The sequence below is a fragment of the Lampetra planeri genome, chromosome 2 (assembly GCF_965212315.1).
Source record: "Lampetra planeri chromosome 2, kcLamPlan1.2.h2, whole genome shotgun sequence".
Classification (NCBI taxonomy): domain Eukaryota; kingdom Metazoa; phylum Chordata; class Hyperoartia; order Petromyzontiformes; family Petromyzontidae; genus Lampetra; species Lampetra planeri.
In genome coordinates this window covers 27,372,398-27,385,572 of record NC_136108.1, presented here as the reverse complement: position 1 = coordinate 27,385,572, position 13,175 = coordinate 27,372,398, and the positions used below count along the sequence as shown (strand labels likewise).

Below are 13,175 nucleotides of genomic sequence, written 5' to 3'. Positions count from 1 at the left end.
CACATCTGAAAGCGCACGATGCGGTGAGCGTCTTTCTTCGAAGGCTAGACGAAAGCCGCCGCTGCGAGACGACCAGTGTCCGCGTGATGGTTTCTGCTCCTTGACGAGATCGGCAAGGTATTGCGGTTCATCTGTGGCAGGCACTTTGTGTGTAATGAGCGTGACCTTAGATGACGGTTGTGGGGGTACGAGAATGGTAGCGAATATTTTGGTACTGGCAAAGGAGGTCCCTCCCATGATGTAGAGGCTCACCCCGAGCTCTCATTACTCTGATAGTGCGTTGTCTTTGAACTGTGCGACTTTTGGTGTCATCAGGTCGAACACCATATGAGACTAGGCTCTAAAGAAAGCTGTTCCTGGTGTGGACCAATCAGTTTCAAGGACAATGCATATATCATCAGTGTGTTTTTTTGTGTGCATTTTGACCACAAGCATTGTGGTGAATGCAGACGGGATTCCTTGTAAAAGGTTTCAGTTTGGTGTTTCAACAACTTAACACACCTGTTTTGTTGCCAGATAAAAGGGGAAAAACCTATTCTCAACGGTATCGAATACCAAACGTACGAAATAGTAAAAATAACAATGATTATTATTATTGCGATTCCTCGTTCGTCACCGACGCAAAGCTCTCGGCTGCTTTCCCGCCCGCAATGTGCCTGCCGTGCGCGCTGTCGCCGCAGGGCGCGGGCCGTCTGGCGGACGGACTGTCGCACCGAACGCACAGCATGTCCAGCCTCAACTCGGAGGCCTCCGTGGCGGAGCTGTCGCGCCTGGCCGAGCGGCAGCAGGCAGAGTACCGCGACGCGTACGGCGCATACATCAGCCAGATGGCGCAGGTGGACTGCCCCACCAGCGGCGCCAGCTCCATCAAGAGCTCGCAGGTCGGTCGCGCGCTGGCGCACTTGCAGTCCGGCACTCGCCACCAGTCTTGAACTCGCCGGCTACTACTACCGCTCCTACCCGGCCGTACCACTCCTACCACTCCTACCACTCATACCAACCCTACCACTCCTACCACCCCTACCACCCCTACCGCCCCTACCACTCCTACCGCTCATACCACTCATACCACCCCTACCACCCCTACCGCCCCTACCACTCCTACCACTCCTACCGCTCCTACCCAGCCGTACCACTCCTACCACTCATACCAACCCTACCACTCATACCACTCCTACCTCTCCTACCACTCCTACCATCCCTACCACTCCTACCACTCCTACCACTCCTACCACCCCTACCACTCATACCAACCCTACCACTCCTACCACTCCTACCGCTCCTACCACCCCTACCGCCCCTACCACTCCTACCACTCCTACCGCTCCTACCCAGCCGTACCACTCCTACCACTCATACCAACCCTACCACTCATACCACTCCTACCACCCCTACCACTCCTACCACTCCTACCACTCATACCACTCCTACCATTCCTACCACTCCTACCACCCCTACCACAACTACCACTCCTACCAACCCTACCACTCCTACCACTCTTACCACTCCTTTCCACCCCTACCACTCCTACCATTCCTACCACTCCTACCACCCCTACCACTCCTACCACTCATACCAACCCTACCACTCCTACCACCCCTACCACTCCTACCACTCCTACCACCCCTACCACCCCTACCACTCCTACCACCCCTACCACCCCTACCACCCCTACCACTCCTATCCACCCCTACCACTCCTACCACCCCTACCACCCCTACCACCCCTACCACTCCTACCACTCATACCAACCCTACCACCCCTACCACTCCTACCACCCCTACCACTCCTACCACCCCTACCACCCCTACCACTCCTACCACCCCTACCACCCCTACCACCCATACCACTCCTACCACCCCTACCACCCCTACCACTCCTACCACCCCTACCACCCCTACCACCCCTACCACTCCTACCACCCCTACCACTCCTACCACCCCTACCACCCCTACCACCCCTACCACTCCTACCACTCATACCAACCCTACCACCCCTACCACTCCTACCACCCCTACCACTCCTACCACCCCTACCACCCCTACCACTCCTACCACCCCTACCACCCCTACCACCCATACCACTCCTACCACTCCTACCACCCCTACCACTCCTACCACCCCTACCACTCCTACCACTCCTACCACCCCTACCACGTCACACCTCATCTCGACCACTCTTAAGGGGGGGGACCCCCAGTGGCAGCTGTCCCTGTGCGGCACCAAGTGTCTCAGCAGCGGCCTCCAAGTGGCCGTGAGTCTGTATGTGTGTTGGTGTGTGCGTGCGTGTGTGCGTGTGTGTGTGTGTCGGTGTGTGTGTCTGTGTGTGTCGGTGTGTGTGTGTGTCTGTGTGTGTGTTGGTGTGTGTGTTGGTGTGTGTGTGTGTCGGTGTGTGCGTGTGTGTGTCTGTGTGTGTGTGTGTGTGTGTGTTGGTGTGTGTGTCTGTGTTTGTTTGTGGTGTGTGCGTGTGTGTGCGTGTGTATGTTTGTGTGTGTGTCGGTGTGTGTGTGTGTGTTGGTGTGTGTGTGTGTCTGTTTGTGTGTGGTGTGTGTGTGTGTGTGAGTGTGCGTGTGTGTGCAATCCCAATTGGGAACTGGGTGGCCTCCACTCGTAGGGCGATCTGTCGAATCGCTGGCAGACGCCTCCCCCCCCGCCCCCCGCTAATGAGCCTCTGCCTGCCACCTCCTCCTCCAGGTGACGTCCCCGCACAGCCCCGTGCACTTCCTGCTGGGCGGCAGCGTCTCCTCGGTCTCTCTGCACGAGGAGAACCGCAACCACAACGCCTGCTCCCAGCGCGTGGCCGCATACGGCGGTGGCGGCGCCACGGGCGGCGGTTGCGGAGGAGGTGCAGGAGGAGGTGGAGGCGGGCAGCCGTTCTCCCTCTCCGCCTCCCTCTCCTCGTCGTCGTCCCTCCCGTCCTCCAAAGCGGCGTCGTCGCACTCGGCCGACGCGAGCGACTCCTCCGCGTCGGCGGAGTGCGCGGCGGCGGCGGCCGTGCCGGCGCTGGACCCCATCACGGAGGAGGAGGACCACGCGGGGGACCCCGCCGGGGGCAGGGCGCGCCCGGCCGCCGCTGCGGCCGCGGCCTCGGCGACGGCCGCGGCGGCGGCCACGCTGGGCAAGCGCGTGCTCCAGGCGGTGGACATCAAGCACCGCAGCTACCAGCAGCTGGCGAGCGACGACGACAACTCGGGCGCCGACGAATCGGATGACGTGCCGCTGCTGCGCTCCGCCGCCGCCGACGGCGCCGCTCCGGCGCTCGAGCGGTGGGGCCCGGCCGCCGCCGCCGACCCCGACGCCGACCGCGCCGCCGCGCAGCCGTCCGACGACGCCAACACCAACGCCAACAACAGCGGCGGCAAGGCGGGCGGCCCCGCCGCGAAGTCCGATGGCTACGTCGCCGAGATGATCCCGCTGGGCAAGAAAGACTCGTCCGACTCGGGCGCGCGCGTGGCCGACGGCTCCCAGGGCCCGTGTGGCTTCGCGGGGCCGCCGGCGGCGCGCGCCGTCGGCGGCCTCGTGGAGTTCGCCGGCGCCGAGTTGGCGCCGGCGCCTGCCGCGGTGGACGCCGGCCCCCTGCTGCTGCTGCCGATGCCGGCGACGGCGGGCGGGGGGCGGCGCGCCGGACGCGCCGGACGTGACGCGCATGTCCATCTGCTCCGACGGCAAGCGCAGCCCGTCGGGCTCCGAGAGCAGCCTCATCCTGAGCAGCCCCGAGGCCGAGCGGCGAGCGCTCGTGCCGCCCGCCGCGCAGGCCGAGACGGGCCGGCGGCGGAAGGCGGAGCCGGCGGCCGTGGTGGGGGGCGGCGTTCTGAATCGCGTAGACAGTGTAGAGACCATCAACAACAACAACCGTTCCTCCCTCGGTACTGGCGGCGGCGGCAGCGGCGTTCTACCGAGCACCGCCACGGCACCACGCAGTGCCGCGACTCCGATGACGCCCCCCAAGAAGCAAACGGCGAGATCCAAGATGGGCAGCATTGGAGGAGGAGGAGGGGGGACGGGAGCGGCAGGGCGGTCTGCGGGCGGGCCGGCCCCCTCTTCCCCCAACGTGCGCGTGCCGCTGCGCGGCGGCGGAGGCGTCGCCGGTGGTGGCGGCAATGCGGCAAAAGCCAACACGGCGCGCGCCAGGGTCGACAACGCGCGGCCCAACCTCAACCGGAAGGCGCCCGCGCCTACCAGGGGCAAGAAGGGGGGCGGCAGCAGCGGCGCAGGAGGAGCGAGCGGCGCTGCAGACAGCGCCGGAGCTAGTGCAGAGAAGGAGAGCATCCTGTGAGCGTTGGCGCGCGAGCTTCTCCCGCTCCTGCCGCTCAAGACAACCTCGCCCGCCGCCCACTCCGTTCTACACAAGCGCATTACGTGTGTAGAGCAATATACTACATGCCAACGTCGCACGGCCTCATGGGGGAAACGCCCACAACGCCCTGCAAGCCCTATAAGTAACAGTTGCGTTTATTTATCCTGAAGGTGCCGGTGCGTTCATCCCCGTGGTTAAAACCCATCGTCCTGTAGACCTTTCGTCACACGCCCAAGCCGCCTGCAGAACCAGGATTTAATTATTTTTATTTTTTCCTCTCATCACTGACGGGCAGCCGTGGCCTGTGAGGAGCTGCTCACACCATTAGTGGCGGTGCTGGGCAGCTGTGGCGTGAGCTGCAGACCATCGTTGAGGCACGTCAATATTCAGGCCCTCAATGTCTCGCGTCCATACAGGTGTCATTGAGCCTCCAGATCTTTTACGGGAAGGTTCCATATTGCCATTGTCTTGCCAGTTTTGTTTGGAAGGATTGTTTTGCATTGCGGAAGTAACCTGGCGTGCCCAGAGAAAACCCACGCAGGCAAGGGCATAATGCTCAAAAGGTCCAGACGGAAGGATTCACTTAACCTTCCGGATGCACTACCATCTCCTGGCCACCTTGCAGCCACGCGGGCTTTGCGAATCGACGCGACCCAACAAACCCTTCCCTCCGAAGCACTGAACGACGAGCGTGTGTCGCCACGCCGTCAGAGCCAAGCACTGATTACTTTACAACGATACGTGGTGCACAAGCGCAATTAACGATGAAACCCAACACGGCCGTCAAGAACGCTGTGGCCTCGAGAATAACGTATAAGTGATGGGCGACATTTTTGTTATTTATGAGCGACGAGAAATGGCCGTTGTCCGAAACGTTGTCGATGATATTTTTTTATTTTCGGGCCACAGTGTTATTGGCGAATGTGTTGAGTGTTTTTGTTGAAACAAAAAAGTAATCCGGGTTTTTCTTTTGTTAAGCACTCGTTACATTTTAATTGTGCTTATGGAGTCTTGTTGTGATGGGCCTCTAGATTTCGCTTGGCAAACTCGGTTAGAATGCAACCGTGGGGGAACGGTCCTTGCGAGGTGACACCATGGCCAGAAGTACTCACGAAGGCACCGAGGTCCGTCTCTCTCCCTGTCCAAATAGTAAATGACCAGATGTCACTCAAGTATTTATCAAGGTTAGCTCCAAAAGCCGGGCCAAATTGGGCAAACATCCACCACATTATTAATGTGTGGCCGTCCGTTCACTGGACTCGGTCGCTACATTTGAGTTCCTGGATTCATCGCAGCGGGAGACCTAGAAATGTTTTCCCTCATGCTTCTCGCTCAGTACCTCAACACAGCCATTCATAACCCCTTGAGCCACGAATCGCCTTCACAGCCTCGTCGGTTTCATCCTCATGAGATCATCAGTGCAGTGTAGCCCCGTTTCTCGCACTGCCAAAACACACAACCACTGTCACGCGACATTTTCGCTGGTGACTCTGGTCGGGGCTGCACTGCATGTTCCCACTTCCGTCATCCTTCCAGGGTCGATTTCATGAGTCTCACTTGGTGCAAAGTCATCGGTCGTCGTCACCCCACGGGTGTAATTCGCCCTGCCATAGAAACGTGGAATTTCCACCACTGGCTCTGCGACACACGAGCCCAGCACCGGGGGGCTCGTTTGAGCACGGAGCCGCTCTGACCTGACCGGGGCTTGCAGGGCAGTGCGGGTCGCGTCCCCCCACAATGTCACACCGCGTGAAATATTTATTTTCTCCATGTTGTGTGCTCGGTGACTGTCCGTGTCTTGGCCCGTCGATGGGGCTTCCCTGCCTGCCGGGAGGGGAAGCGGGGGGTGCCCGCGGCGTTAGTTAGCCCCCCCCCCCCCCTGGCTTGTCCGTCGTGGTTCCTCGTCGTTTCGTTCATGCTTGACGGCTTCGCACACGTGTCTTGGTGTTGTGTCGTGCGGTCGCAAGTCGGTAGCCCGTCGGCTTTTTCAGCCACCGAAAGGCGAGCAAAAAGTAAAAAACTAAAAAACAACAAAAAAACTAAAGGCCCACCAAAGCCGGTGCCGTGCATGTCGGTCGCAGTTCGGCACTGGGGCGCACAGTGGCTTGCGAACCGCAGTTTGCCCAAATACTCGAGAGCGTAACGCAACGTCGCCGGCGAGTGGTCGACCCTTTAAATTTAGCATTCCGCAAGATGCCCCCAGGGGATTAACGGGGCCGTGCAGGAGATTGAGCGAGGAGAGTGGCTTACGCAGTGACGACCCCACTCCGGGTTGAGGTCAGGGCGCCGTTGACCTGGCGGCGTGCCAAAGCTCTCCTTCGCTTTGCCAGTCGCGACTCTTTGCGTTCCGCTCCCCCTGTTGGCTTGCACACACGGAGAGGTGGCCTAATCGGCTCGCGCGTAAGCTACGTTTGGGAACCTGTGCGCCATCTCCACGCCGTGCCACGATTTTGGCAACCCGAGTTTGATTCCCAAACTCTAATCTCAACTAGCGTCAACACTGGTGAGACAAAGACGGCCAGGTTCGCATGCTGCTGGCCATGCCGTTGCCTCCTGCGCTGCGCCGACTTGAATAGGTGCTCACCGAACAACACTCGCTTGCCCTTGATAGTCTACGAGGCTACAAGTGGTATTTCTTTTTTACCTGTGCGGTCACACGCAGGCATTTTCGTGTTTTATTAAATTGCATTGGTATAGCGGGAGGCTAAGTCCGTGGATAAATTCCGAGAGATAGTAAAGGGCGCGGGTGTTCAAATGGTAAAAAAACGCATTTCTTCGATGGTAAAAAATGTCTCTACATTTGCATGGAGAAGCCGATGGTAAAAATGTTATTCCGTGGAGAGAAGAAACGATCCCATTTACATTGCTCTTATACCAATTCTTCAGTGTCCGTCGCCGTTGTTATTTGCATCGCAACAAACATATATATATACACGCGTGTGAAATATTATCAGTGTTAAACGTTGTTACTGATGTCTGCCGCTTAAACCCAACAGTAGTGTCGTGAGAAATGAAGCCTTCGGAGACAAAGCCCATGGCATCGCCACAGCTGGAACGAAGCCTTTTGTCAAATTCTTGAAGAGGCAAAAACTCAAACGGGAGTGTAAACCTTCCAAAATTCGGAAGCAATTAGGTTCCTAAATTTTTCCTTTACCAATGTAGCTACTCTTTTACAAGCCGGTTAGAGGTAAAAACAAACGCCAAAATAAAAAAACACACAAAAGTCAAAAGCTTAAAGACATTTAAAAAATGCTGACATTGTTTTGAGATCACACTGATGGGAGAGCATGAGGAGGTGGTGTGGGGGGGGGATGCTCTTGCCTGTGTATCAATCGCGGTGTGATTTTCACCGTTTGTTTGGATCCGCAACGTCAACACATTTCAAGCGCCACTAACCCCTTGGGTTTTGGCCGTGTTCTTTTTTTTTTGGCGACCTGAGAGAGCCGTGCAAACGTCGAGTCGCCCGTGTCGTGCACTTTTCCGTCCGGCGTAAACGTGCGCGTGACGTCCTGTTCCCCTGTCCCTCGCGCGTGTTGTGTAACGCGGTGCACTGAAAAATACGTTGTTGTGTTTTTTTATTGTTAATTGTTATTGACTTCGCTTCTTCTTTTTTTAAACATTTAAATTAAGGGCCAAATTCTCAAGTTTCAGGCTGCAATGAAAAATGTCCGCAAAGGGGCACGCACAAAGCAACTCATCTTTACTTGAAGGGAAATACCGCTACACGAACAGAATTGCCTCTGGCAAATGTGCACGGGCCGAAAATGACTTAAACGCCATCATACATTGTGGAGAAAATTGCAACGCGGCCTGATTTGCCTGTTGGCGAACGCTCATTTTTGTCAGATTGTTTTTTTTTGTTGGGTGGAAAACTGCTGCCGATGAATCTGCGTCCCCAAACTGCACGGCAAGTTGCCGAGTCGGCGCGCTTTAAGCTATTTATGTCGTCATCGGCAAGTGAATCTGGCCCATAAACGGAGATGGGAGTTTGCAAAGTGGTGTCTTGAAATATAAAATGTTGTCTCCAAGTCGTAATCGTCTCCCTTTTCCTCTCTCTGCCCTCAACAAGGGCAATTTCCCCAATAACTTTTGCCGTTGTATTTTTCTGTTATAAGGGCAATTAGTTATTTACGGTGGTAAAGTGTTTTCTGCTGTCCGTCACTTTAAGTTTGGTATTATCCAAGCAGGTTTGATTGGATTGGCCTAAAATGTTGCGAGCTTATTATTCCGTAGCAAGACCGGCTTCTGTCATAGTGACGTGGAATTTACACCTCCGTTTTCGGGACACCAGTGGAGAGAATCGTCCCTCCACGGTCGTTTGAACGGGGACACACTTTTGACTCCTAACTTTGACTAAATGGTGGCACTTCCACACAATTCCTCTATCGTTTTACACGTCCTGTAGGGATTGCACATGAGCATCAAGTCTCCACAACGTTGCACAGCAAACAAGACAGTGTCCCTAACGAGAGCCGAATGTTGTTCACTATTCGACTATTTCATGCAGCGAGGCCTCGCAGAGTCGCTTGACTTTTTCTCGAGGGTGCTGCTCGGTTTTGACAGTAAGAGGGGTGGTGGTGGGGGGTGGCGATGACTACTGCGTAGATTCCAACTGAGTAATTTGCGGGGTAACTTTTCAAAATTCGGACCGTGAGGCCGGCCGCACAACGGCCTCCTCTTGCGAACGGCGTTAGGGGATCATTGGCGTGCACTGTTACGGCACACGCGTGTCGCCGGTTAACACGCCCGCAGTAATTAACCGGGCACGCTTCATGTCCCAATTCATTTCGGTAAAACATCATCATATTTGTGCTCCCTTTCCTTTTCCACCCCCCGTAATCCTGGACAGTTCCAGGATTCAGCGTCCCCCACACCGAGAGTCACGTGTCCTCTATTCCGCTCGCTGACAATTGAGCGACCGACACCACTCCGCCTATTTCGTGGGGCTTTGGAGAGTGAAAAGCTGTCCCCACCGGGTTCAGCAGCTGGCAGTGGGGTTTCTCTCGGTGCCCAGCGTGTGCTGGCGTGTGTGTGAGTTGTTGACTTATTTCCGACCGGACTTTCTCCATTGCTGGTGTACTCCCTCTGGCTGGAACACGATGCACTTTACGACCTTGAATTCGTTGCATCTGACGTTCGACAAATGTTTCCACCCCCCTTCCCTCCCCTCGGGTCGTTCAGGTAACACGAAAGAGATACGTTACGTGTGTGTGTGTATATATAGATCATCCGTGTTTGATAGTGTTTACTCAACGTTGTAGCAGAAGTGAAGTGGTCGTTCAGTATTGGCCTGCGCTGCTGCTGCTGCAGTCGTCGTCGTGTTGGGTTGTGTTGGGGCTCGTCTCGCGTGTCGTCGTCCGTTTGTGCTACGTTTAAAAACATGAAAATGGTCCAGTCAATTAAACCAACAGCAGCAGCAGCAACAACACAAGCACTGCCTCGTTTGTGAGTGAGTGATTGTGTGTGTGCGCGAGAGAGAGAGAATCGCGTTCGCGGATTCCGTCCTCGTGTAAAAGGAAACGAAAAGTGAAATTCGCGTGGCGGCCTCGGACGGCCGATGGTGTGAGGTGGAGGAGTGGGGAGGGCTTCACGCGACACCGCTGAGCCATCGTGTGGATTGAGCAGAGTTCTCGAGTGTGGCGAAGTGCCAACCGATTCGCACGAGACGAGCGCGTGTGCATGTCTGTTGAACTTCTTTCGCGCCGTACGATTGTGCCAACCGTGCATACATCGGAGGCGTGCTGGGTGAAGGACAACAAGCGTAACACCAAAACAAATTAATGAATGCAATTTTTTTTTCTCTACGTTCACCTCATTTGTGCACGGGTCGGTAGATTTTGACGGCGTGAGCCGATCGCTCTGCGCAGCTCGAGTGCTGTGCAGGGTAAGACGTGTCCTTGGAAGGATGCCAGCTCGTGCTTTGGCACGTGTCGTGACGGGTACTGCATGGTCCGACCGTGTCGGTCCGGTGCTCGCCGAGCTGCATTGGCTTCCAGTTGGCGACTGAACACGTGATGAGGTTGCACTCATTACACACACAAAGTGCTTGCCGCAAATGAACCACACTACCTTGCCGATCTCGTCAAGGAACATAAACCATCACGCAAACTCCGGTCACCCTCGCAGCGGCTTTTGGCTAACCATCGAACAAAGACGGTCGCTGCATCGCTCGCTTTCAGATGCGCTTCTGCGGCCTTCTGGAATGCTCTCTCTTCCGATATTAGGAAGCCACTGGAGCTTTGCACTTTTAAATCTAGTTTGAAAACTAATTTCTTTATAACTGCGTTTTATGTTTAGTGTGTTGTCCCCTCCCCTGCACCTCCGATTAGCACGGTTGGCTGACGTATAGTGCGAACGAAGTTCAACATACATACGTTAACACGGTTCACTACGCACTGCGCAAGAACTTCAACATACCTATGTAGATTTCGATTTAAAGCTTTCGTGACTGCAGGGATTCATCTTCTTGGTTCTCTCGGTAAAGTCACGTAGAAGGGAAGTAATAGGTGAAGATGGCTGCTTGCGTTGTGGCCGAAACGTCGTGAGAATTATTTTATTACGTTTTATTTTTATTATTTTATTACTTCCCTTCTACGTGACTTTACCGAAAGAACCAAGAAGATGAACACCTATGTAGTGCAGTGACTTCGGAGACGACGTTTGTAGAGGCACCTTCTTTATTTAACACACACGATCTCGCCTGCACACACTCTGTTGTCGCTAGCCTATGGCACAACACGAGCCATCTATCATCGACGGCGCTGACGGAGACGGCTAACAGGCTATCTAGCAGCGCGGTGTCGAGCGAAGACCGCAGCGACGATGGCGACAAAGACGACAGCGACGACGAGACGATCCAATCCCAAAACCGGCAGCCTCGAGCTCCCGCACTCGGCCCCTTTTATCCTACCAGCGCGGCCTGGCTCCCCCCTGGCCGCACCTCCCTTCTCGAACCCACTAGCAGGTTCCAGGGGCTTCCAGATGGGGCCCTCCATGACCGTTGCCCCAGTTCCTCCGCCCTGCCGACACAGCCGTGTATATGCTCACCGGCGTGTGTCCTGTTTGTCCACCGCAGTTGCCGCTGCTGGTCACCAGCCGGCGCTATTACACTACACATACATGACAGCTGGAGGAAGCATGGGTTGCCATTAGCAGGTAATTGTACAGAGCCGTACGTTACTCTGCTGCTGTGTGGGCAGCTCCAGCATTAGGGAAAGCCTCGAGGTGACAACACGACTCGGGGCCAATAGGCATGTCAGAGGTGATTCTTCTTTGGTACGGCTGATGTATATGCAGAGCAACAACTACAATTTCACAGTCAGGCGCTCAAGCCAGACAACAGCATCAGGAGCAGCGGAGTAGTATCGTTTGTGATGTCTCCTTCGCATTTGTGTATGGGGGCATTGCGTCGTTTTACGTTGTAGGGTCTGTTCAGGATGACCACGGTCGCACACGACTGGAGAGCTTTACATTTTCCGTTTGTCCTTCGGGTATCCGCATCTACTGCCATAGTTTGTGCAGCGGATGCGATTCGGGGTGGACCGTGAGCTTCGCGTCAAACCCCAGGGATGTTATTCTGCGTTGGGTCTTTCACAAGGTTCTTTCGGTAAAGTCACGTAGAATGGAAATAAAAAAAATAAAGCATTATTTTATTATTTCCATTCTACGTGACTTTACCGAAAGAACCAAGAAGATGAATCCCTGCAGTCACGAAAGCTTTAAATCGAAATTTAAGGTGGTGCCTGTTTGCGAGTGATTTTGATGGTGAGTTAGCGCCACTGAGATCTTGCGCGTGAATCTGGGTTTCAGCCAGCAATGATTCAACTGTGGGCTCTAGGCAGTTGATCGTCTCGGCTCTGTCACCTTGAAACCAATAACCGCACGCGATTTTTCACTTGATTCGGCTAAATTCTATCATGTGATGAAATGTATGAGTAATTTAGACCAATGTCAAGTACAAGGTTGTGTTACAAGATTACCCACAATCCACCATGATGGCAAAGCAACGCAACACTTTCGTCAATACCACTGCGGCCTTAAAAAAATATAAAAGTATATAACCGGTAGCGTTTCGGTCAATGGCCCTTCATAACACAGGGAGAGGCCAGAGATCACGAGGATGGCGAATCACGTCAACACGCAGCGTACGACGGCCGTCAAGCAGCATCTCGTGGTTTATGTCCATCCAAAAGTGGATTTAAATCGGCTGCTGCTTTTGTGCTCCAAAAGAATTGCACGCGATGTTCGTACGGAGCGACTGGCACCTTGCCATAGAGATGCAGATTCATCACCGCCGGCTCGGAGCCATCAATGCCAAACACCCACGAATGCGATCGCAAAATCATAACCCCAGCGCAGGACCCTCATGTGCGCCTTTGCTGGTTAAATAATGAATGGCATTATTGTTACTGGTATCAACGCCACCATAGATCACAACAACAACAATCAGTAAGACAGTCGTGATTTGACTGTCACGTGCAACACGCAAGAGACGTGCACAAGCTGCCGAGCAGTGAATCTTAACCTGGGGTGCACGCGCGCGCACGCACGCGCACGCACGCGCATGCACGCGCACGCGCACGCACGCGCACGCACGCGCACGCACGCGCACGCACGCCCTGGGGATGCGAGACGTGGGCAGATTTATTTCAGAAGGTAAATAATCGACAACACAAATTACTCACGGGCACGTGAGCTCAACTACTTCGTTTCATTACAAAAGAGAGGCTTGGGGCTCCGTGCGCCTTTGCGGTTTAAATAATAAAGGGCATTATTATTATTTTTCTATTGTAAGCTTTCGTGACTGCAGGGGTTCATCTTCTTGGTTCTTTCGGTTCTTTCGGTAAAGTCACGTAGAATGGAAATAAAAAAAAAAATAA

The 13,175-nt window shown here is 54.8% G+C and overlaps 1 protein-coding gene across 1 annotated transcript in view; it reads left to right on the top strand.

Annotated features, from left to right (window-relative positions):
• The window catches only part of KIDINS220 (kinase D interacting substrate 220), a 118,350-nt gene extending 114,075 nt beyond the window's left edge, over positions 1–4,275 (top strand). Inside the window, exons 29-31 of the mRNA XM_078603257.1 lie at positions 681–881; positions 2,694–3,643; positions 3,675–4,275. Of these exons, the coding sequence (XP_078459383.1) occupies positions 681–881; positions 2,694–3,643; positions 3,675–4,275 (1,752 nt within the window). The remainder of the gene's footprint in view (positions 1–680; positions 882–2,693; positions 3,644–3,674) is intronic.
• The last annotated feature ends 8,900 nt before the right edge of the window (positions 4,276–13,175 follow it).